Below are 26,413 nucleotides of genomic sequence, written 5' to 3' on the forward strand. Positions count from 1 at the left end.
GGCTGTTTTTATTACTACCTTTGAAATCAAGGTTGATGTCTGCAGGCGTACTTTATCAGGACCTATCATTGTCAAATGTACTGTGGATATGAAATCCTCTTTTTAAATTTACCCATTTCTTTCCAAAGCTAAAATGGAAAAAAATCGATTGGAAGTTATTGTGGAATGTGCATAGGTTAGGTTAGGAATGACCAGGTTAGGTTAAATTCCATCGAAAATTCATGATTCAATGTTTTTCTGCAAAACAGAGAACAAAACTAATTTTTTTAAATAAACTAATTAAAAAAACTTTGGCTCTACATAGAGAGCGTGTAGAAATGCCGCCCTATATGAGAATTATTCTTGAAAACCGTTTGGGATTTCATATGACTGTTCCCTGTTTATATTTGCAAACCCAAAGGTGGTTTTGGAAAACAGCGAGAACAAACGGGCCAAGATAAAAAGATGACAAATTATTGATTCATTTTAACCAGTTTTGTGTATGACGTCATAAAAATGAACAGTCACATGTCAGTACGTATTAGACGTATAACCTCCCTTTTTGTCACTTGTTTCAAAACCGTAAAACGGCCGTAACACGAGTAGTATAGATCGTATGACTGTTGTTTTTTGGTTTTTCGAAAAAAGACCACCCTCTGACCTTTTATAGTTATCCTCTTTTTTTGGATGATTTTCTAATCTCCACTCGATATTACTTCGTATGGGTGGTGAATCATCTGTGTTTTGATAGTGTAGCTCTTTGAAAAAAATGGACACAATGGAACGACGCTTGGAGTATGTCTTATATTATTACGATAGATACTGCAACTGGGTTGTTGACCACGCCAACATAGTAACTTCCATCGAATCCTTAACCAGTTGGAGCTCGTTTCTCTTATCAGGTGAGTTTCATGATGTGTCTTAAGCCTTTAAGAATCAACTTGATTGTATGAACCTAATCATTTTAACAAAATTACACTGCGGGGGATCTAGGCCTTTTGAGTCGTGCCCAGTTTTGCTCCAATGTATGTGGACGTGAGACACATGTACACCATTACATAGGAAGGTAGAATCTTTTCCTAGAAACAGCGTACCATGAGGGCTATCTTGATGTTTTGAGCCGCACGGCTCAACTGTCTGAGAATTGTTTGCTTATAAACAATCATCAGTCTTTGTCCAAAGTACGAGGGTGTATCAAATATAAACAGGACTGGTTTTCTCAAAAATGTTAGTGGGGGCGTATATTTAAAAAAAATAAAAAAAGGCGAAAATTAATAAAAGATGGCTCTAGGTTAAGCCATGGAACACAAAAAATAACTTTGGTCCAAGCTATACACTTATTGGAGAATTACAGCTGTAAGACACCATCAGTTCAGAAATTACGAGAAAATTGTATCATATTTGATGAAATATATTGTTTATTTATAATTAATTTATAAATTTAAATTAATAATTTATTTTTTTATATAATACACTGATGACCAAAATTAATATACCACTCTTAAATTTAAATGTATCCCGACTTCCTTCCCCACCCCTTCAAAATCCAACGACAGACAAGATTGACACACTACATGGAAAACATAACTTTGAGTGAATCTAAAATTTTCTAGCATTGTATAAATTCATTTTTTTTTATCTAAAATTTTCTAGCATTGCATAAATTCATTTTTTTAATCTAATATTTTTTAGCATTGTATAAATTCATTTTTTTCACATCCTACATGTATTTGTAAAATTTAAGCATGTTTATAAATCCCAGGCTCTGAAGATGATGTCAATAAAGATCGAAACATTGGCACGTTAAAGAAAATGTTTTTCTAAAACCTACGTCACACCAGATCACATCTCACAACCTCCAAATAATCATTAAATAACGGTCATTAAACACCACACACTTAAATTTAAATATATTTAAGTTTATTCATATTTTGCACACCAAAATAGGTTTGGTTGTAAAAACAAGACATTTAAAAAGAAAATGTTTTTTACCTAATTAAAAAAACAAAAAATGAGAAGAACAAAAAATTAAAAAACAAATAAAAATGTAAATGACACAACTTTTTTGTCCCTTTTAATACTGAATATTTCCACTACTGGTACGAATCACTCTGTTAAACGCCTTTGTCTTTGAAAATATTTCTGGTAAAATCCTGAGGAATTCTTTCCCATTTATCAAGGACAGCCGTTTCCAACTCTTCTAGGGTGTTAGAAGCTGGGTTTCGACATCATGCTCACCATTTAAGTTGGCCCCAGATGTGTTCAATTGGGTTCAAAGTTGGAATTTGAGCTGGCCGCATCAAGCAGTCAGTTCCAACCTCATTCTGGTAATCATCCACAATAAGTGCTGTATGGGGCCTGGCATTATCCTGTATTAGCAAGAATCTCTCACCAATGGGGAGGGGGGTTAAATAGCACTACTTTTTCTTTGATTATGTCTTGTATGTGTGATCTTCTTCACACAACAACCACTCGGTGCAGGCGTCCAAGGAAGAACATCAATGACCCACTGTACAATACCACCTGAGGATCCATACAGCACGAGGCAAACCTTTCTAATGAGCATCCCCATATGAAATAATGCCCATCTGAAGATATGAGGTCAACTCAATATATTTCTAGGGCAGGAGAATATGTAGTAATTAATTTTTATAAGCTTAATTAAATAAAGTTAGATTTTTTAAAATTAATCCCATTTATAATTGATAAACCCTTGTATATTCTCTGAATTTCAAGGTTTCTTATATACATATACACGGGGATGTGTTAGTCCACTACTGTAAAATATATTCTTTAGATCTTCGTTTGTTTTTAATCGTCTTTTTTTTTTAAGCTGCTTTATGATCCCACAAGTGCTCCTTGATAGGGTTTAAATCAGGCAGTTGGGTTGGTGTCTGGTGGTGTATTATATAGAGGCTATTCTTGAGCTTGGGGTCATTGTCTATCTGGATACAGAAAGTTCTTTCTATACCCAATTTAATAGTGCTTTCCTTTAAATTCTGCTTTAGAACATCATGTAGACATATTAAGCGATGATCTCATCGATTTTGTGTAAATTACCAACTCCCCTATAATTTTAGATATGAATCAGGATGTCATATTTAAAAAAGTGTATAATTAATGGGACGTTCTATTAGTGCATACAGACTTTTTATGTTATTCCCTTTTTGTTTTGGAAAGATCACATTGGAGCGACATTTTAATAAAAACCATCCCAATCTTATCATAGCCAATTTCCTATTTACATCGGAAAATGTGTTGGGTTTTTACATGGTAAGTTCCCAAACTGTTGTATGTCCAAGAAAAATGTCATTGTGGAGGTAGAAGTAAGCAACCCAGCGATTGATAATCAGAAAGGATGCAGTTATCATTAATAACAGTAGTTAATTCTAGATGTGTATCAGGGATGTGACTCTGTTAAAGGCAATTTATTCCTATTAAATTAGAGCCCCAAACCACCCTCATGTCATTTAATTGTTAGTAGTGTATTCTTTAATTCCAAGTGTTCCCTTGATTTACGCCCCACTTTCTTTCTTATATCTAACACAGAGACATTAAATCTCCTCTTTTCGGCGAAAATAACAGTCCTCAAATTCATCAGGCTTTTTTAAGTGCCCTTTAGCAAACTGGTGGAGCTTTTCCCTGTTCTTCTTGCCTATGTAGATAGAGGCTTTCTGCGATTGCGTCTGTGCATGCCTTGTATTTTAATAGTATTTCCTACTGTTTGGGGAGTAACTGAAATAATCAGAATACGTGCAATTTCAGGGGCACTTGTGGTCACTTCTTTGAGAAAGACACCACGTTTGGACGGTGTTTAATTTTTCTTACTACCAATGAGGTAGTTGCCTTTAGTGCCGTCTGGCTGTTTTTTTTATGACTATTCTTTTGCTAGTAATACCCAGCCTTTTGATCTCCCTGGCATAGTGTTCAATAGCCAGCTCCATCTGAAAGACTGGCATCTGAAAGAGCTGTACCAGCTCTAGACCCATACTGATTCTTGGAGCTGTGTCTAATAACTACAGTCTGCATTGACTGGGATTCCTCTCCCAAACTGCTCTATTGGTTATTTTTGATAGGCATCCTTAGAACCTTGTCCGGTAGGTTGTTGAAGGTGTCAGGCCTTTGTCCTGTGCCTTGTTCCTCCTGAATAATTGTTGTTTTTGTGTGGGTAGGCTATTGGTGCCTGTCCGTAGTTGAAGATATGTTTTGGTGGTAGATTCAGGAGGACTTATAGGACAGGGTTGTCTGAGATAGATTTTCAGGGAATCGACAGTCACTGACTACAGTTCAAAATATTTAATAGAAATTGTTTGTACTTAAATTGTAGTATTTAACAAAATTATTTTCACAGGTAAACTGAATGACACAACTGTTGTAGAAGTGCTCTACTCGCTGTCTCGATTGTATTCACTTTTGAACGACCATGCTTATGTGCATGTCAAAAAGATCCCTTTTCATCCTTCAACAAAGCCAGGATACTTTTGGAAACTGTTTCTTACTGTGATAGAATATCTAGAAGTCAGTCTTGAAATCACTGCAGACCAGAAATTGAGCAAAGAAGGAAAATGGGCTATAATTTCTACTATTCAAACCTTGAAGTAATGTTTGAACAATTTTTCAAAATTCTTATTTTCTTAAAGCGAACAAACATGTAAATTTTCTTTTTCAGAACCGCCGGAAGGCTAATATTGCTACATCAAACAAAAACAGGCCTTTTACCTAATCCACCTGTTTTACCGCTGTCAAGGAATGCAATTGAGAAATTAGAACTTCTCCCTTCAAGTGCGTTTTTTACCTTGAAGTCAGGAAAAACCATTCGTAGAGTTACTGAAGGTATGTGCTATACAGTATTACTGTGTGTTTATTTATGGGGTTTGATGAAGCCGTATGAAATATATAAAAGTCTAATTTATATTATGTTTATTCATTTATTATCAATACATATTTATGAAGCATCTTTTGACATTTCCAGTACTGGTTATTACTTACAATAGATTCATTTCAAGACAAATATTATATAGACCCAAATATTAATTGATATTAAATATACAAATATTAAATAGGTCATTCTTTCTAACTAAACACAATAATCCTTCCTTTAATGAATTTAAAATTGAAATTGTACGCCAATAAAATCTCTATGTATTTTGTACATTGTCAGTATTACATTTCTTCCTTCTGGATGATTTATTTTTGGTTTAACACAGGGTCTCCCTAGAACAGATCTCATTACTACAAGAGGACATGATTTTTTTTCCATAAAGTCCCCTGTATCTCATACAATGTTAATTTTATTATGCCATTGAAATATGTTGTTAAAAGTTGTGAAAGGGGTTCAAGTTACCTGAAAAATGAAAATATTGAATATAATTGAGAATCAGATTTTTAGTTTATTTGAAGATGTCTGTTAAACTCCTGAAATATTGACGCCTGCTCACTCTTTCTGATTGGTATGAAAACCTTAAGTTAGATAACCTAATTTGACGATTTTGTTCATTATTAATTGGGTAAGCTCTGTTGGCCGTCTTATAGGAGTACAGTAGAACCTCCATTATCCCAGATCATTAGAAAAAGGCTAGGCTAGACAGTGTTAGGACCACTGTTGGATAAGGTTAGATATAGGAACAGGTTGAGATTTTGTTGGGTATGGTTAGGCATAAGGATAGGCTTCAGTTAATCTTTTTTAAAAAAAATTTCCTACTCACAATTAGTTGTTTTCAACAATCCGGAATTGGTCCTAACCTGGTCCATTAAAGAATGGTTTATTAAAGTATGATACTCGCCAAAGGTCTCTATATTTTAATTTATTTCATGCACCCAAATTTGTCTTTTGTTTTGGGTTGTAGTAAGAACAACAGCCACAGCACGTTCCATTTTTCCCCCAAATTTATCTGAGCTTGAGGTCATGATGCATTTTAATATAATTAACTTATTTAAACTATAACTAATAAAATAAACTATTACTGAATTAACAATTATAATAAAAATAAATAACAAACCTCTTGTTACTTCTTCGATTCAGAATGCCTTTCTTTGTCTGAATGCATCAGAGCAATATATCTACGTCCCACTATAACACATCCCAACCCAACCCACCCCGTCCAAACAGTGTGTCCCCGGCTTAAATAGTCAAACACCACTTAGAAAACAAAATAATTCGATAAGGAAAGAAAAACTGAGTTTTTCCATTTAGGTTAGGGTTAGGCCAGGGATAGGTGGGGTTGGATAAGGTTAGTGTTAGGTTGGAAATAGTTAAGCTAGGTAAGGGTTAGGCAGGTTAGGACAGGTTGGGTTGGTCAGGGTTAGGATTAGGTTGGGAATAGTCAAGCTTGGTTAAGGTTAGAGACTGGTTTGATTGGGTAGGGTTAATTTACATATACAATGTTTAGAAATGATAAAGGTGGAGTGAGTATGTTATTTAAGTGTGTGGTGTTTAATGACCATTAGTTAATGATTAGTTGGAGATTGTGAGATGCAGTCTGGTGTAACTTCAACAATTTGTCTCTCCTTTCCCTATTTATGCCCATCTATATAATCCTAAAAGGTTAATCAGGCCGAACCATTACCCATTTTTTCCAATTGACCGCTCCTTTCACCTCAAAGAAGCTGACTCCTCATAGAAAAATGGATTTCTATCCCTAATTCCTTCCCCACTCCTTCAAAATCCAACTTATTTTATTAACATTAATATATCACGACCCACGTACTCATTAATACGTCACACCAGACCGCATCTCATGACCTCCAAATAATCATTAATATCTCACTGGCATACACGACACACAGTATAAATACTTTGTATAAGTTTAAAATTTCTATCATTGAATAAATAAATTTTTTCACATCTTACATGTATTTGTATAATTTAAACAATGTTTATAAATCACAGGCCCTGAAGATGATCTCAATAAAGATCGAAACATTGGCACGATAAAGTAAATGATTTTGTAAACTTACGTCACACCATACTGCATCTCACGACCTTCCAATAATTATGTTATTTAATTTGTGTTCAAAACTGAGTGGCATCAAAAACCAGCTTCTCATTGGAACATCGCATTGGCGGTGGGTCCACTCTTGCATTTCATGTTGAGAGACGTGGTTGAAACTCCTTCAACTTGATGATAACGGTTCAATGCTTGAAATCCGGATAATTGAAATAAATCTGTGAGTAGAACCATCCTTTACAAAAAGTAAACATTTTAAAGGTTTTTCTGTGAAGTGGAGAAAATTATGAGAGTGGGAGATCCAAAACCTTTACATAAAGGTTAATTAAGAGTAAACGTGTAAAAAATATTATTTTAAATAAGAAACAACTATGTAATTTATTATGCATACGTACATAGATTAACATTACCTACATTTTTATTTGGCAATACCCCAAATAGGTAGAGGAAGATTCACGAAAACAAGGCAGAACAGAACACATAATTCACACATAAAGAAATAAAAACCTTAGAATATCCTGGTTATGCTAAACCTTGCAAAGATGGCACAATGCCAAAATGTGTTTGAGTAGTTCATCAAACCAGACAGACACAAGTGACTCAACGCCAGTTGAGCATGAGTTCACTGTCATGCAAGCCAACATGCAGCATCAATTCTCTGGTTAGTTGTCCCAGAATAATTGGGTTCTACGGTTTAAAATATATATATATAATTTGAAAATATATATTATATAATCTATATATTATATAATAAGTTTAACTTTCAACTTCCCGTCAGGTGTCACAGAGATGGGTTAGAACCACTTGACAATAACCTTTCACAAATTATCAATTTAAAACTCCGTGGGCTGTGCCATGATTTTTTAAACCCAGAATTACGCTAGTGTGGCAAATACAAGTCTTGACACATGAACTACTCGTCCACTGCAGTCCCATCTAGGTTCTGCTGTATTAGCATTTAAAAACAATTTGTGCCGATTTTATCAACTTATGGTTGGTTACAACTTGCAGTTTTCATTAAATTTTTCTTTTAGGACCTTATATTGCAGAAGAATATCTGAAAGCATTGCCAGGACCTGAACTCGATGAAAGGACTTTACAATTTAATCATGTTCAGAAATTAGCTGAGGTAAAAACGTAAAATGGTAAAATTAATCAATGTGATCATTAATGGTGATTTATTTTTAGATCATTTTTATTCTGAAACCAGTGGTACATTTACTAGCCTTACGGAAATGGGGGTCCAGAAGTTATAAACCTTGGTTTCTTTCTTTAACCATGGATGCTGCGAGGTAAGTGGATACAATCTTTATTTAAGAAAAATGATTTTTGACGAAATTGTGTGATTTATTGATTTTCTTTTTCAGTTTGTCAATTTTTCAATTTCATCCTTCTGCAAAGTTAAAGAATTCGGATCAAGAATGGCAAATATTCTACCGCTATATGCGTTTGCTTCTGTACATTTTGCGTTCGCCCCTGTATGACAGGATTTCAAAGCAGACGATCGATATTTTCTTCATCGGACTGAGACGATCACTTCCATGCTTTGGGTGGTTGATCAATCAGTTAGCAGCTTACCTGCCTAAATGGCAACAAATGTATTTTTACATGTGGTCTCTTTAAACATGAATAAAAATTAAGTTCCAATTATGACCATTTACTTGTTAACACTTGGGGGGGGGGGATTCGATATATTATACCATACTTGTTGGTTAGAAAATAGTCAGCATTTATATCATATTTCATTTCTTTGTGTATTAAGTTGATAGTTTTTATTTTTCTTATATTCTGTCTAAAATTCATGTTCGAAATCATGTCATTATTAAAAACTCTTCTTTTTAACACAATAAAATTTATAGTTGATGTATTATTTAACAACTTATTGTTGTATTTAAACTGGGATTAGTGTTGTCGTATATATTTCTCAGTGTACAAATTTAAAATACTTTTTTTTATATATTATTTTTGTAATCTACGTTTGTAATTTATGAATGGTGATATGAGCCCCTAGTCATACAGGGAAGACTAGATGTATAAAATGTTTTATTTTAATGGTTTTCATTACTTAGCTTACACTAAAAAACTTTGCTTCAAGCAAAGAGGGATAAAATTGAATTATCGAAAAAGGATGTGGACTTTACAACCTGGATGCATATAATTGAAGAGTTGTTTTGTATAAATTGTTTAAATAGCTTGCTGTTTGTGCATAGTTACATTAAATGGAAGTTCTCTTTCATATAATTTAATTTTTTTTGTACTTGGATCAGTTATTGAAACCAGTGAGAGAACGTTTCCAGTAAAAAAAAGTCAAGTTCCAGTTTTAAAAAAAAGTATAATTGCTATGTATGACACCCTTGGCATAAAGGAAATTAGAATTTTAGGAACACAAGAATGGTAAGAGAAAAAGGGCATTGCAATTTATCCAAAGATTATCCAAAATTTGTGATTTTGTAAGTTGTAAAAGGTTTTTTTAAAAATTAAAATATATTTTTTATTTTTCAACAATAAAAAAGAAGTGTCTATTATCCACAACCAATTAACTATGAAACTCGGTGTAGTGTTGGCACTTAGATAACACGGACGGTCATAGTGCTCTTGCCTCCAGTTTACAGCTTGTACAAGCAGACTGTCTTTTAGGCAATAGTTTGATCTTCAACAAGTCTAGTCTAAGCACTAAGCAGGTTGAGCTTCGGCTTACATAGAAAGGTACTGCATGATCATTTGCTACTGCTTGCAATTTGATAGCCAACATTGAGGTAGAATTGACGCCAGGTGGAAACTTAAGCCACTGGTAGTCACCACGCTCTTTTTGGTTATAGCTTGTTAGTCGACAAGTCTAGTCTAAGCAATAATTAAGTTGAGTCCCTAATTATATAGATGGGCACTGCATGATCATTAACTACTGCTTGGAATTCAAAACTGTTGTTGAAGAAGAGGTGCCACCAGGTGAAAACTTAAATAATACACAGGCAGTCACTAGAAATCTTTTAACCTCATTCAGAATTAAATGCAATCCCTTGTCTTCAACTTGGATCAGCTGATGGTTACTGATACATGAGAGCTTCTGTTCCTTCTGTCCTTGATTTCACAGACTAATAAGTAGAACAGGTAATGCAGTATATGTTCACAGAATGCCATTGTTGAAGTGGAGGCGACTCCAGGTGGAAATTTAATTAAGTCACAGGTAGTCACCAATCTCTTTTAGGTTATATCTTGTTAGTCGACAAGTCTAGTCTAAACACTAAGCAGGTTGAGCTTCTGCTTATATAGAAAGGTACTGCATGCATTATTTGCTACTGCTTGCAATTTGATAGCCAACGTTGAGATAGAATCGACGCCAGGAGGAAACTTAAGCCACAGGTAGTCACCACACTCTTTTTGGTTGTAGCTTGTTAGTCGACGAGTCTAGTCTAAGCACTAAGCAGGTTGAATCCCTGCTTATATAGATGGGCACTGCATGTACATTTGGCTACTGCTTGGAATTCGGAAGCTTCATTGAAATAGAGGTGACGCCAAGTGGAAATTTAAGTAAGCCGCAGGTAATCACCACATTCTTTTAGGTTATAGGTTCTACAACGAGTCAAGTCTAATTACTAAGCAAGTTCAGCTTCTCCTTATATAAAAAGGTGCTGCATGATCATTAACTACTGCTTAGAATTCAAAACTGTTGTTGAAGAAGAGGTGCCGCCAGGTGAAAACTTAAATAATACACAGGCAGTCACTAAAGATCTTTTAAGCTCATTCAGAATTGGATGGAATTCCTCGTCATCAACTTGGATCAGCTTACCGATATCCGAGAGGTTCTGTTCCTTTTGCCCTTGATTTCACAGACAAATAAGTAGAACAGGCTATGCAGTATATGTTGAAAGACATAGTATACACTCCCCGAATTTCCAAATGTCCAAGGAGAATACCTACACAAAATATATTTGCAACAAAATAATTGGAAGTTTTAGTAAGCCACAGGTAGTCACCACACTCTTTTTGGTTATAGCTTGTTAATCGATGAGTCTAGTCTAAGCAATAAAGAGAGGTGCTGCATAATCATTGGCTACTGCTTGCATTTCGAACATCATCATTGAAGTAGAGGTGATGCCAGGTGGAAACTTAACTAAGCTAGTAGGTAGTTACTAACCACACCCTTTTAAGTGATAGCTTGTTAGGTGACAAGTTTATTCAAAGCACTAAGCAGGTGAGCTTCTGCTTTATAGCGGGGTGCTGTATGTTCATTGGCTGCTGGTTGGAAGTCTGAAGCATTGTTGACACCTAGTGAAAACTCAAGTTAACCACAGGCAGTCACCATAATATCCTTAGTCGTCTAATTGTTCTCAGCATTTAAACATATAATAAGTAGAGAGAAAGTTGTATAATTCTCTTTTGTCTCAAGGTCTTGTACCCTTTGGTATATTTATGTTCCGGTATCTACACGTTCTTTTTCGTTTCATTTCCTGTTAATCGTAGTTAAGAAGGGTCTGGATTGGAACTGCCTTGATGGATAAGATATATCGTCCTACCAGACTGGCTACGACTTTGCGTCCACTAGTGCGGTTTACGCAAATGCGTACGAACTCGAGCGAATTATTAATTTGTACAGAGAAGAAATAAAAATTCGCGGCCAGAAGGGAAGGGGGAGAGTTATTTCCGTCCGACTGGGGGCTCTATCTCGTGTATTTTCGTCTGCGGCCTAGAGCAGTCGCCGCTGCGAGATGACTCCTCGAACCATCTTCTTCATCTCTCTGGTCATCTCTTCAGCATTCGGTAAATTTTGACCTATTGAATTTAACAATTCTTATAAGTCTATAACTCGTTAATATTTTTTCTGTATGTTAAATTTTTGATTTTTTTAAATTTTTATATAATTAAAAAAATGTTTTGTTTTTTAAATGGGGGAAGGGGGTTATTTTTCCAAATTTCCTTAATAAGGATTACGCTTTTTCTTTAAAAATTCACCATTAGTTTGTGTTTAAATTCTCGTGAACTTTTACCCCTATTTAAGTAAACGTGCTAAAAAATAAAAAAATAATAATAATGTAAAGGTTTAATTAAACTAAAAGGCTGTTGATCGAGTGGAAGACATTTATTTTTGCAAAATCCCACCTTAAGATTTTTCAAAATGTCTAATAAAATTTGGTTTGAAATAAAACAAAAACAAAAAACGTGTCCCCGTGCAATAAGAATAGCTGACCCGCTTCAAGCAGTGTATAAATACATTTGCATAATTTATTCCTGTTTTAAATTTTTTTCTTTACAAAACCCAAAGTTTTCCCTCAATTTTTTTTTTAAATTCGACTTGAAAATCTTCAGCAAGCCTGGTTCGAGTCGAATCGGGCAAGAGCACCAAGCATTGTCCTCTCTCTCTCTCCTTTTCTAGCTGCATTAATGCTTATAAAAATTTACACGCTTGGTATTGAAAAAAAGAAAACAATAAAAATATTGAAATTTTTTTAAACTTAAATCTTTTGGTTTATAATAAAATTAATTTAACCTTCCACAAAGTGTCGCTATGAATATTTCTAGTTCATTATCAGTCACTGCATCGAGCTTCTGGTTTATTTCCGTCTTTTTTTCCTTGTACTCCACTCAATTCAGCCAAGGGTTTTTGAAAATTAAAGAAACGAAAAATTTTAAAGTAGAAGAAAAAAGTTATTTTCGTAAATAAGGTCACGAAAAATAAGATTGTTTTTAAATACAACCTACAAGTTGGCCTTAATTTTAGATGAAACTGGCCTGATTTCAAAATTTGCTTGTTACTTTATAAAATGAAAATAAAACTTTTTTTTCGAAAAATTATATATTTTTTGTTTATTGTTAAGAGAACTAGTGGAATGTTTTTTAATCCCGAATATATTATTCTAGGGGGTGTTTTGAGTCAATTTCAAAGCGGGCCCTCCGAATCAGAATGCAGGCCTTATATAGAAAAGGCACTACAAGGAGCTGGCACACAAGACACTCAAGAAGGTAAGTGTCTCAACTTATACACCCGACAAATTTATTACAATAATTATTAAATATTTAAAAACACCTTCCTACGATAATTTTCATTGGGCGTTCTCATCCTAAACACCCAAAACATAACATCAAGCACAGGACCATTCTCCAGGTGCATCTAGTTGTCGACATAACATTCTTGACCTGTTATTTGTTTTCAAATAAGAAGAAGGGATAAGGGACGAACTCCCCTTCAACATATTACCTGATCTTTCCTCGGAAAAGATCAGACCATAGACCCCGGCTATCTTGGCCAAGTTATAGCAGTGCTCCGGTGTACGAACCTGTCGTCCAAACTATAATTACCTATTTGGCAGCAGAAGCCAGTTTAAGAAACTTGGTCTGCACCTGCATCCTGGCCATATTAGTCCTGCATTTCTCAAACAAGACCTGACCACTACCTTGTCCAGGTTTATTGTCCAGTGACATGCACAACATAACATAAAAGAACCACTAGCCAGGCCATGGAACTAGATCTATAGCTTAAAGCTGACTTGAGCTCTGAAAAAAGTAGAATTTGAGCTGCATGTAAATTGGCTGCTGTTTTAGTAGCATTGTCGAAGTAGTAGTGACAGGTGGAATTAATAAGCCACAGGCAGACAAAACATTGTTTTATGTTATAGCTTGATCGACGACGAGTCTAGACTAAACACTAAGCAGGTCGTTTTTCTTAAATAGAGGGGTTCTGCGTGTTTATTGGTTGCTGTTAGAAGGAAGAAGCATTATCGAACTTTACTAAGCCATGTGCCGTCACCACAGTAATTATTTACTTGACATGTTTCCTTATTGGGATTTTTTTTTTTCCAACGACCGGGTAATGTAGTGGCCATAAGAAATGCCGGTGTTCTCTTGAATCTACTGACGTGGCGTGGCGGATTTGGATAGGCAGGATGGAAGTGGTAGCCGATGTTGGTTGGTAGCGTAGGGCTGCCAGCCACTGTCGAGTGAGTTATAAGCGCGATGAGTCGAGCGTTAAGAGGACCCTTGCTTGTTGCTTGGGTTTACTTCTTCAGATTTGAGATCTCGTCGAAAAGCCTACTTTAAGCAACTTGAGCTCCTGTTTATATGGAAAGATGCTGCAGTTCATTAAGAGCTGCTTGGAAGTAAGAAGCATTGTTGACGCCTATTGGTAGCATAACTGCCACCACAGCTTAAACCTGATTCATTAGCCGATCAACACCCTCAGGATTCACATATTGTGCAGTTCCACTGACAGAAACTCCGGTTGATGAAGAAACAATAATTCACAAGAAGCATTAGCTTTCCTCTACGCTATGTCCGTTTCCCTGCAACACTAGCCTGGAAGTACGTGTATTGAGACGTCAGTAGTTCAGAAAGGGTTAACGTAATCCATGATTTGCGAAAATCATAAAGAAACCTCACGACCGACGGTTTCGTTTCACAGCCTGAGGAAATGCTGTTTGAAGACAACCTTATTATCATAGGGTCCGATCTTTTCACTCGTCCTGAAGCTTTGAAAAAGGTGGTGACAAAAACCGTGTGTGTTGTGAAAGCAGGCAAAACGTTTAATCGTACAGAAAACTTTTAACACAAGTAGCACGTATAAACTTGAGCATCGTAGTAGATCAGAGTAATTAGAAATTTAACGATTGTAAATCTCTATACAACGGACGTTTGTTTTTCACTTTGTAACACAAACAAATAGACCGGTCGTAAACAATTTATAGTAAAGTAAACGATATGGTATTTTAGTGACTGGGGTCGGGTTAAGGCCTTGAAAAGTGCCGGTGTTGTTTTACAGCTGTAGACTATCCCAACTAACAATGACCGTCACTGATTCGCAGTCTCTACATCTGACTCCATCTGAACTCAGCCTCTGACAACTCCAACTCTCCTTTTCAACTGACTCTGGTCATTATTGACTCACAATCTCAGCACCTGTTTCCATCTCAACAGATGAACTGACACTAACTCTGAATGACGATCTCCAGTACAGCCTAGTCTTATACCCTAGATCAGCCAGTAGCGGCACTGGATTAGGATCTTGCTGTGTAGGAGCTGTGTAAGGGACTTCAGAACGTCATTAACTGTTGATACAATCCTTTTTCCTAAGTCATCATGGCACCCTAGGCTTTGTCTCCATTGAGCTACTTAGTTTCTCTCTCCTCATCACATAAATTACAAATACCACGTTTGTTGTTGAATATACCCAAGTTGTGTAGGTGTTTTCTCAAATACCAGTGACAGGAAACCTGTCACTCCCCTTAGTTATAGCAATGTGTGTATGCTAATTTTGACGAGGGTTCTTTAACCATGAGTTTACTTTGTTTGGCATCTCTAGAGTTCGTCCATTATTCCATTTCTATTTGTGTGAAATTGTTCCAATTCTCGGACAGGGCATTGGTCTTGATATCCGATTTAGCCCAGGTAACTTGTTGATTACCCAAAATTCCTTTGTGCACCAATGATGTGGTTGGGATATGTTTTCCGGGTTTTAAAGGTTTTCAACATTCTCACAGATTATTTTGGATGTGATGTACATGCTAATGCTTTTAGGGAAGATCTGTCTCTCATCTCATTTTTTTGTTAAGTGTAACCTCTTTTAAGATTTTCTATGGCACAAGCCAATTAATTAATTGTATTTCAGCTTGAAAGACCGAGTGTGCTTCCCTATGAGTTTCACTGATTATTTTGGTTTGCATTAACCTCACCCGGTTCATTCGCTGGTTTCAGAATATCAGTTATTTGTACCTGATTTTTTCTTCTACTTCGTAGCCTGTGAAAACTTGGTTGGTTGTCGCAAAGGATGTTTCATGGTGAGTTATCATTTCCAATTGGTGTCTAATTTTATTGATATTGCTTGTATACCGGAGAGGTTTAGTCTCCATGCAATTTGTTTCCTGAGAATGTATGAGCTTTTCCTAGCGTCTCCTTGTGTATATCATACGTTTCCAATGGACGTAGGTTTAGTGGTTTTTGTTTGAACGGGATTGATTTGGACCGTCTGTCTGCCACAAGTTAGTAAGGCCAATCATGTATTTTACATTTAAATATTATTAGCTCCTTGAGCCGAACAAAAATTGAAAAATTAGGTTTTCCACCCTTGCCATTTTTTTTTTCGTGGGACTGCGAGGGTGATGTGAGTTAAGTGTGGGCTTATATGCCGGTCCGACTAAGCTCACTACTTCTGACAGACCACCCGGGCCTGGGTAGGCAGAGAAAAATATAAGTAACGACCAGATTACATTTTTTTAAATATTTTGGGTATTTTCTGTTAATCCCGGTCTGCCTAGGCCCGCTACGTCGGTCTCTCAGGAGCGTATCCGCGCTTGACGTGTGTTTATTTTGTTTATACGTATATAATTTATACGTTTGATATTAAATTTCAATAATTGATCCTCTCTCGTTTCACAGACCCTGCACTTCGAACGGTGTTGATCTCACTCTTGGATTTATTTTCCTTCGGACCACCTGTCGGCTAAACTTACTAGGACCGGCCTAGTTTTACTTATCTATATTTAGACGGCGATACTCGACAAATACCTGAAATTGCACGGTCCCCAAAAATAATTGTGAGGTTTTTTTCTTTTTTCTTTCGTCCACGGTGATGAACTTTTGGCTGTTACGGATTATTTCTCGTTTAGACGCGTTATAGGTATTTCGCCGTTTTGAGTGTCGTGTCTGGGCGATTTTTGTTCAGTCCAGTCTCTTTTATAAGTCGAGCGATGTTTCAATCGAAACCGAATTACATACATTCTCCGGCCATGAAGGCATTCGCAACGATAAAGCCCAATAATGTCTTGGATTATCACTTTCAATCTAATGTACTACCTTTTCCGAAGATGATGAGCATCGCATAAAACAAGAGATTATCTAAAGATTTCTTACGAATAGCATTCAGCCGGGTCGCAAATTGCAAAAACCGTCCTACTGCCCGGGGTTATTTTCGTTCTCACTGCCAAGGCTGGATGACGATCCTTCGCTCACGCCACAACATATCATCGTAGTTAACGTGCAACATATTATTTTTCTAACAAACATAAAACTATATAAATAGTTAAAACTACAAAACTATATAAATATTTCAAATAATTTGTACCATTCTACGTTCCATCATAGATGATACTTCCCACATCATTGTGATGGGCAGGTTAAACAGGGCTGCCAACAAAATAAAAATAAATTATTCATTCAAACTCCTAGACATAAAAGAATAATGTCAGTTTTTCCTTGTTTTTCCTGTTTTTTCACCTCTATTACACGATATTCGTATGTAAAATACTTAAATATTATATTCCTCATAGGATATTTATATCGTCCTACCTTGCCAAATAGATCCGATGATTTATTCCAGAGGCTGCTGTTAGTTATAATTTGAAACATCCGCTAGGCTAAAACTCATCAAATTTCTTCATTAAAGGTTTTTTTACACTAAACCAATAATTGAGGCTTGATTGAGCTATTCCATATATAATTAGCCAGCCCATATGTGCAGTTCTTAGGTGCATTTATTATGAAAAGGATGATCTAAAATAAACTGCTCAAAAATGAATAGGGAGATTTGTAATTTATTCTTATTCTATTAATTTTAATTAAATTAACCGATATATTCTTGCTAGTTGGATAAAACAAAATAGAAAATACAAAACAAAAACAAACAAATGTTAATCATCATTTTTAATAATGGATTTACTTAAACATATTAAGTAAACATGAAGATTACTCATTTTGTAAACAAACACCTTTTCTCAGTTTTAATTCAATTCTCTTTAACCATGGAAAGGCAACATCTTGAACCAGAAGTTCACAATATTATTGTGAGAATGAGACATCAAAGCCACTGGGAAGTGGATATCGCAGAGGCAGTTGGCATTTCTCAGAATGTTGTCTCCTGGGCTTTAGCCTGATTCCGAGAGACTGGAAGTTCCAATAGGAGGATGGATAGTGGATTTCAGCGCAATATGATGCTAAGAGAGGATAGAAATATTGTCATCCCTGCAAAAGAGAACCCTTTCCAGAGTGCCCGCCAGATCCTAAATGAAGTACAAGATACCCTTTAAAGACGACCTGCAGCAACAGCCCGCCACCAGCACATCAGGAGAATTTGGTGCAGCGAGAGCCTAGAAGAGAGCACCAATTGAAATGCGGTTAAGTGTACTGATGAGTCTGCATTTTTATCTGTATAGTGATAGCAGGCGCTGAAGCGTCAACTGAGAACAGGGGATGCCATACAATGCCCCAGTTCGTGCTCCCTTCAGTATAGTTTGGAGGAAGCAGTGTAATGGTCCAGGCTGGGATTTACACTACTGGACGAACTGGACTCCATATTGTTGAAGGCAACCTCACCACAGTCCATTATGTCCAAGTAATTATCGACAAATGCATCCCTCAAAACAGGGATCTGATTGGCAGGGATTTTCGATTTCTGGATGATAATACCAGACCTCATAAAGGCAGAGTAGTTCATCACTGTTTAGAAAATCTGGGAATTTCCCATCTGCCCCTTCCCCCATTGTCTCCAGACCTCAATCCCAGGCTTTTCAATCACCATTTGCAGCCAGTTAACCTGCGAACTGAGTGCAGCATTGTAACATTTATGAAGTGAATGTACTTATGAAATTAGTGACAACCTTATTAACAGTATGCCTAACAGGTGCACAGAGTGTTAGCTAATAGAATACATTATACATGTAATTAATTATTTTAAAAAAATTATTCTATCCAATAAACAAAATGTTGGCATTAACACCCTGTTATTTTTCAAAATCCCTTAATGAAATTTTCCTTCAGTAAAAAACATAATAATTTTTAGTAAATTTTAATGCAATTTATACTAAAATTAAAATAATAATGCTAGGGAAAGTAAATACTACAAAATTGGCAGTATACCTATTCAATTTTGAGCAATTTATTAAAGTTCAGGCCGTAGGAGTGAACTAATAGCAGAACTAATGGTTATTTGGAGATCGTGAGATGCGGTCTGGTGTGACATAGGTTTTAGAAAAACATTTTCTTTATCGTGCCAACGTTTCAATCTTTCAGATCATCTTCAGGACTCAAAGTGTTTGTTTTCCGTGTAGATGTAGCATTCTTGTCTGTCGTGTTGAAAGTGCCTGAAGGACATGGGAGGCTTTAACAATGCTTTGAGATCTAGTAAAAAGCCTGAAGCTTAACAAAAACTGCAAACAATGTACACAATAGACCAATATTGGTCACAGTGTGCGAAGTCATAAAGATTATTCCTTATAACCTAAACCTAACCATTCTGGAACAAAATCATAATGGATAAAACCTCTTTTTTAAATTTATTTTTTAAATTTTTTTTTGCCTTACTATTTCAGTATTGGCCACAAGTAGTGGATAAAACCTTCAAAATTGAAAAACTTTTTTGAATGAGTAACCAGCAGTTTCTTGTCATTGTTCAGCTTCTTGCAATATCATCTTTGTTAAAACCATCTCAGCCTGAAGAGTTTTGTTTGTTTTTAGAATTTGGCCAGACGCCGGTAGATCAAGTTGGTGAACCACCACAGTCTGGGGAAACACAAGATGGCCTAGAAGCAAGTATTATATTTTTTTAATTACCTAACGTTTAAGGAGGTTTTAGATTTTCTATAAGTTTCTGAATTTCCAGCACCAAGAGGAGCTGGGCGATTCCCTCGAAAATGCGGGTGAACTTACTGGGGAAACCACTGAAAGCTTGACAAAAAACTCTGGAGATGATTCTCAAAAGGAAGAGGATGTTCAAGCAAGTGTCGAACAAGTGGACAGCGAACAATCTAGTCTTGAAGAGGACGCTGGTGCTTTGGCTGCAGGTGAAGTTACATTGCAAGAGACTGAAATGGGTGATGCTGCAGGTGAATCTTTAGAAGAAGTCAGTGAAGAACCTGTTGATCCAAACCTTGACGAGCCCAGTGTAGAAAAGGGGGATGCTTCTGTTGAAGAGACTCAGGATTTAAAAGAACAACCAGAAACGCCAACTACAGAAGAAGAAACTGAAAACAAAAAAACAGATGAAGTAACAGAGGAACATGAAGAAGGAACAGACTCAGTAATGGCTGAAGAATCGAATGAGGAAGAACAGGATAAAACAGAAGAAACACTAAGTCAAGATGAACAAGTAGAATCCTTGGAAAATATGGATGAACAAACAAAAGATTCAGCTGAAGAAACCTCCACCCAGGAAGAAGAAAATTTAGAGGAAAATATGCCTGATGTGCCACTTGAATCCGAAGAAAACGCAACTAAAGAATCAGTGGAAGAAGGTTTTGCTGAGGCTGAAAGTGTCGAAGAAGTAATGAAAGAGGATGCAGTGGAAACAGCCTCAAGTGTTGAAAGTGTTGAAACAGTGGAGGAAGAAAAAGTTGTCGAACCTTCTGTTATCAGTGAAAGTGCCGCTGAAACGAAATTAAGTGAAGAAGTTTCTTCTGAAACTGCAGAACAAGCGATGGAAGAGGCCTTAAAAGAAGAGCCCAGCGAACAAGTTGAGACCTCAGAAGAAACTGTTCATGACCAGCCTGCTGAAGGGTTTCTTGACGAACCTACCGAAGCATTGCCTAAAGCAGACGAAGAAACAAATGAACCACAAAATACCTCGACTCTTCTAGAAGAAGCTAAAAGTGAAGCTGAAACTGAGGGTAAATATACATGTGTATTATTTTACAAACAGTGGCATAATTTTTAAACTGAATTAAATAATAATAAACACTCCAGGTGAAAAATCAACCGAACCTGAAACCCCAGAAGAAGAGCTCACAATGGTAAGGCATTTTTACTATATTATTTCAAATTATTTTTTAAATATTTTTGTCAATTAGAAAGTTGAAGCAATAACAATAAACTAGAACTGGTATGTTTTTTCTGTAAAAATCATGCTTTGCACTCGTATATTTCTCCATTTCATGGAAAACTATTGAATCATAGATATGTAACTGTAGTCTCCAACTCTAACCTAATTTCTAGCTAACCTAACTTACCCTGCCTAATCTGGCCATTCCTAAAGTATGACTATGTATTTCTAACCTTACCTGACCTTAACCACACTTAATATGACCATTCCTAACCTGACCTAACCCTCTAGCTAATCTACCTTTCTAAGCCTAACTGTACCTAATCTGGCCATTCCTAACCTAACCCTACCTAATTTGATTATTCCTAACATAACACATACCTAATCTGGCCATTCCTTATCTAACCCATACCTATATGACTATTCTGATCCAACATCTTACCATAACCCTACCTAATATGATCATTCCTAACATAACCTATCCCAATCCATGAAATAAAATAAAAGAAAGAGAGCAAAAAAAGTTTGTTGAACAATATTATGCAGGTAAATAGACAATATAGTTGAAGATCCTCATTGCCACGTTAAGATCTATGCCTGTATCATTTTTTAGGCTTACATACCTGTTCAGGTTCAGGTACAGCTTAAGCATGTTGAACAAATGGATCGCGAATTTTAAAATAATTTTTACATCTTTTTTCAGTATTTTAACTGAATGAGGTTAATATTTACTTGTATCTCCTCTAGTTTATATGCGACCAAGAACAGGTCATGCATAAAGTAATTCCTTTGTCTTACCAAGTCTTATACAAAACTTCAGCTCTTTCTCGTTGTGTTATTAAACAGGGTGAACAACGCTTGACTGAGTGGATCTTGTTTTACTCAACAGGCAATGACAAACTCATCTGTAAGCCCTGAGCCAATCCAAATCACTGTCACCTCAGAACTGTCTTATAATATTCATAAAACTTTGATGAAATTCCAGCTTCAAGCCCAGCCAATGCACAATCTCTAATAATGCATTAAAGATTTGTTTGTGTTTTGAAACAATCACTTTTACAAAGCAATTTATAAATAAAGAAGCTGGTCATTGCTGATCTTCTTTTACTATCATTACTTTGATGATCTGTGATCAGACATGACAACAATTTTTCTGTAATATATAGTACTGTCTGTTTTGTTTAGGAAATTGAAGTTCCAGAAAATCTTAGATCCCGTGAACACATGGCACAAATTCTTCAATTAGATATCGACACAGCCGAAACTGAGAGACAATTGAGCAAAATTGCGGACAATACATTAAGAGAATTGAAAAAATTGTATGATGCAGCTATAAAACCATTGGAGATACTGTATAAATACAGAGATTTAAGTAACAGACACTTTGGTGGTATGTTTATACACAAACTAATAACTTTTCAACTCTACAAAATAAACTTTTTTTCCAGATCCGGAAATATTTTCAAAGCCACTTGTACTTTTCATGGGGCCATGGAGCGGTGGAAAATCTACTATTATTAATTATCTTCTTGAAAATGAATACAAAAGAACAGCCTTACGGACTGGTATGAAATACATGGTTTTATATTTCTCAAGATAGTGTATTCTTAAATACTTAGTGACTTATAGTAATTATTAAATTAACATATGGTTCAAAACAATGATGAATGTTAAAATGAATAATAAAAGTTAAACCGACCGACTGAATTACAATTTGTAATTAATAATTTTCTACAGAATAATATTGATTTATGGGTTTTTCTATCAGGGGCTGAACCATCTCCTGCATACTTCAACATTGTAATGTGGGGCGAACGAGAAGAAGTCCTTGATGGGACACAACTAGCAGCTGATTGGACATTCTCTGGTCTTCAAAAGTTTGGTCAAGGTTTGCTTGACAGACTACGAGGTCTTAAATTAAACCATCCATTATTAGAGAAGGTGAGTTGTAATTTACAGTAGAATAAAAACTCGATATCATTGACATTTAACATAAATAAATCTAAATATAAAAACTAAAGGTTTATTGAGCAAAGCACACATTTTGAAAAATAATAATATAAAAATAATTATGTTTATGTTGATGAATGTAATAGTTTGCCTGTTAAGTTTATGCAAGCAGACTTCAGCAACCTTTGTCTCTTATTAAAAAAATTGAATTTGTTGTAACATTCTGATTAATATGAACCATTTTTCAGGTGAATATTGTAGAAATCCCTGGCATTTTGGAAATTAGAAAGCAAGTAGAAAGACTTTTCCCATTTAATGATGCCTGTCAATGGTTTATCGACAGAGCAGACATTATATTTTTAGTTTATGACCCTTCGAAACTTGATGTTGGTCCTGAAAGTGAAGCTATTTTGGATCAGCTCAAAGGACGTGAAATGCAGGTATGATTAAAATTAAGTATTATTTTACATGTACATGTTTCCTACACACTACTCTATCCTAGGAACCTATTTAACTAATTGTTGTCTTCTAATCCAAGTGACCAACTAAATCAAAAGAACATCTTGTACTTATCAAAGAAAAACAAACACACTGAACATTTACATTGCAAAATAAAAAGTCTTGCAAGTAACTACTGACTTCCACTCAAGTCTCTTAGGACTGACTATATCTAGACAGCAGACTGGCATGGAATCCCCATACAAGGTTTAACAGAAGACTTGGACAGTTATGATGACTTTTAGGACCAAAATCTGTTTTTATACTCTACACTAAACTTACACTATACAAGACATTACTGTGACCATTTTGGACATATGGAATAGAACTGGTTCTACCAAGCCATCCAATATCCAGTGCATCGAATGTTTTCAACCAAAAGCCCTCGGAGAAATTGTCAAAGCTTCACAACATTCCTTTTGTGAATAAACCGATTCCTGGCTCCAAAAGTTCCATACCAAGCTCTCGAACCATCCTACTGCCCAAGCCCAACTTTGCAACTTAATCCTACATATAGAGGATACTTCTCCTCCGGGTGCAGTGCCTGGCCATGGTGTTGTAATTGTAACTTTCAACAACTTTGTTACAGACCAGAATTATTTTGAATAAAGCTGATCAAGTGCGCCCAGAAGAACTAATGAGAGTTCAAGGAACTTTGATTTGGAACATTTCACCATTGATGTCTTCAACCGAGCCCCCAGTAATGTATTCGACATCACTGTGGTCATTGCCGTATGAATCCGGAGCCCCAACGAAGCTTTTATATGCACAAGAGAGGGCATTTTTAAGAGATTTGCGTGAAGCTATCAACAAGAGGGTAGAAAACAAGATTGCCAGTGCAAGAAGATTTGCAGTAAGATGTTAAAAAAATATTTATTTTTACCATGACAAGTAAAGTATAATAAATAAATTTTTATTTTAAGGTACGTGTTCGCAATCATGCAAAGATGGTAGATTGCTACCTCACAACATACTACAACCATAAATCATTTTTTGGAAACAAGAAGAAAATAAGCGACGAGATAATCGAGCATCCACAGAACTACCATATTTACGAGGGACTCAGCACTCTGACTAATATTTCCCGATACGATTTGCCAGACCCCGATGTTTACAGAGACTTTTTTAGGTTAAATCCCGTTTACGAATTCCAACAGTTGTCTGCGACTTGTACATATTTCAGGGGGTGTCCGATCAATAGGCTCGACATCGCCATCGCTTACGATCTCCCCGAGCTTGTTGGAAAATACAAAAAACAAGTAGAAGATCTTACAAAACGAAATAAATGACCGAAGGTTGTTTAGATATTATTCAAAGAAAATCCCAATGAGAATGCACTTCCCATTTATTATGAATATACAGTTTTAAGTGTACATACAAAACTGTTAGAGTATGAAAATTTAAGTTATGCCAAGAGAGCAAGTCAAAAATCTTAAAATAAATAAAACTCCTATTATAATGATACTTTATCATTTAAAACTATATAGTTATTATGAAATGCAATTCAAAATATAATGCTGTTATGGTAAAATAAAAAAAATGGACTTGGGAGTTGCAGTTGTAATCGTAAGTGGTATGTTGTGGGGATGAGAGTGAATGTGCATGTTGCACTTGTTTTCTTCTTAATGTACATTCCAGGACAGTGATTCCACACTAAAGTGAGGTATATTCAATATAAAATGCAAAATCCATGAAAATTAATGAAAACTCTGGTATGAACAGTGAGAAGAAAGCGAGCGTACAACAAATGGTAAAAGTTAATGTACAATAAGAATTCTTTGACATTTTGACATTACTTACACCATTTATGCTCAATTTATTTATTTTAGATTGAAGTGTTGCATTTAAAATTAGACGCAAGATAAATTGATTTATCAAAGCAATTGGTTTGTCATCTATTTAATAAATTCGAAGTCTTAATGTTACGCTCCAACAAATCTTATATTTAAAACCAAAAAATTAGCTCAATTTCAACAATAATTTATCTTTTAGGTTTTGTAGAATTCTAGTTTACACATCTCAAATTGAGATCTCATTCAATAGCCCATCAATCACATTTGTTACGGCTGTTTTTCTTTTTCCTATTTACCATGTACATATATTCAAATGTATACAACTCAATAAATAGAAAAGAAAATTTTATTTGTCATTTCTTCCTTCCGTCACCAGTTTTTGTATCTCATTCAAAAAAGTTTTTCTAAGTTTTTATAAGCTGTAATATAATAGCTATATGCAAATGTGGAAAAAATGTATAGTTAATATTTAAGGCACATAATAAATTTTACTGTTATAATTTCAAGTGAACCAACTTATTACCAATAGTCCAATTATTAAAGACTCTTTCTATTTTCCATCTGTGCATTTAGATAATGTAATTAAAATATTAAAATTATTATTAAGCAATTAAAGGGCTCTTCACTCTAAATAACAGGCAGTAAAATTTATTAATTATTTCCCAAAAATTTTGATTTGCCACTGTAATCTTTGAAAAAGCTTAGATTCTTACTTTTTTATTATTCTGTTAAGAGGCCTCGGACTGTTTTGTAATCTTTAATGTCATGCCCAGCGGCAATTCGACTGACAGATTTTCAGCAAATAAACAAAAAAGAGCTACTAACTCAGTCACAACTGACTTGCTAATTATTATTGTTTACAAGTAAATATAACCCAAGAATTGTAATCATCAATGTTAAAATGTCAACAATGCAAGCCAAATTGTGACATCGACCAATGCCAATACTGCAACAAGGATGCCTCCAAGGAAATGTATTAAACACCACTTTTTTTCGGGGGTTTGCAACAGCAGAGGTCATAACAACTCCCGGGGTGACGGTGTTTTTGAAAAAAAAAACTCATTTGTAAGTATGTCGGGTTGAATGCAGAGCCGCTGGATTCGAACACGGGGACCTTCACCTTACAGTGATAAGCGCAGTATCGCATTAACCGTTACAATCACCGACGTGTCTTGCTATTATTACTATTTCACTGTTTATAAAACTAAATTTATTTCTAAATATCTACAAGTAAGGAGGCTTAAAGTCCTATTTCTACATATAAAATAAATCGAATAAATAAAAAATACGTTTGAACCGGATTGCTTCCGATCGGGCAAAATTTAGTAAGGTGCCCCTCCTAAATTTTCCTCTTCACTTCCAGTCAATTTTTTTTTTATTAAACAATCCCTTTTATATGTTTTAAACAATTTATTGTTAAGATTAAGCAATAAATAGACCACTTTGGTCTTTTTAACAAGGACAAAAAACAAAAAGTGAATATCAACTTTAATAACAATAATTAATTATTC

The 26,413-nt window shown here is 35.4% G+C and overlaps 2 protein-coding genes across 3 annotated transcripts; both read left to right on the forward strand.

Moving 5' to 3' along the window:
- The first annotated feature begins 526 nt into the window (after nucleotides 1-526).
- LOC106669976 (peroxisomal membrane protein PEX16) lies at nucleotides 527-9,392 on the forward strand. Its single transcript, XM_014399905.2, has 6 exons — nucleotides 527-881; nucleotides 4,331-4,577; nucleotides 4,649-4,812; nucleotides 7,961-8,055; nucleotides 8,115-8,218; nucleotides 8,294-9,392. Exons 1-6 carry the CDS (start codon nucleotides 749-751, stop codon nucleotides 8,547-8,549), a joined length of 999 nt encoding a protein of 332 aa, XP_014255391.1. The 5' UTR covers nucleotides 527-748; the 3' UTR covers nucleotides 8,550-9,392.
- Nucleotides 9,393-11,578: 2,186 nt separating this feature from the next.
- LOC106669975 (sarcalumenin) lies at nucleotides 11,579-25,251 on the forward strand. Of its 2 annotated transcripts, XM_014399903.2 has the most exons (11): nucleotides 11,579-11,684; nucleotides 12,783-12,884; nucleotides 19,362-19,432; nucleotides 19,507-20,509; nucleotides 20,586-20,632; nucleotides 21,847-22,051; nucleotides 22,110-22,226; nucleotides 22,430-22,602; nucleotides 22,860-23,051; nucleotides 23,699-23,962; nucleotides 24,033-25,251. In XM_014399903.2, exons 1-11 carry the CDS (start codon nucleotides 11,633-11,635, stop codon nucleotides 24,396-24,398), a joined length of 2,592 nt encoding a protein of 863 aa, XP_014255389.1. In that variant the 5' UTR covers nucleotides 11,579-11,632; the 3' UTR covers nucleotides 24,399-25,251. The 2 variants fall into 2 exon arrangements, with proteins under 2 accessions (XP_014255389.1, XP_024082154.1); XM_024226386.1 differs by lacking the exon at nucleotides 11,579-11,684 and having other exon boundaries at nucleotides 19,362-19,436.
- The last annotated feature ends 1,162 nt before the right edge of the window (nucleotides 25,252-26,413 follow it).

The sequence above is a fragment of the Cimex lectularius genome, unplaced genomic scaffold, assembly GCF_000648675.2.
Source record: "Cimex lectularius strain Harlan isolate CLEC.00 unplaced genomic scaffold, Clec_2.1 scaffold28, whole genome shotgun sequence".
NCBI lineage: Eukaryota > Metazoa > Arthropoda > Insecta > Hemiptera > Cimicidae > Cimex > Cimex lectularius.

Coding starts and splice junctions, on each gene's coding strand:
- LOC106669976 (XM_014399905.2), top strand. CDS start 749: ATGGACACAATGGAACGACGCTTGGAGTATGTCTTATATTATTACGAT. Junction 4,578..4,648: donor TCTACTATTCAAACCTTGAA/GTAATGTTTGAA, acceptor TTTCTTTTTCAG/AACCGCCGGAAGGCTAATAT. Junction 8,056..8,114: donor ATGTTCAGAAATTAGCTGAG/GTAAAAACGTAA, acceptor ATTTATTTTTAG/ATCATTTTTATTCTGAAACC.
- LOC106669975 (XM_014399903.2), top strand. CDS start 11,633: ATGACTCCTCGAACCATCTTCTTCATCTCTCTGGTCATCTCTTCAGCA. Junction 11,685..12,782: donor GGTCATCTCTTCAGCATTCG/GTAAATTTTGAC, acceptor ATATTATTCTAG/GGGGTGTTTTGAGTCAATTT. Junction 22,227..22,429: donor AAGAACAGCCTTACGGACTG/GTATGAAATACA, acceptor TTTTTCTATCAG/GGGCTGAACCATCTCCTGCA.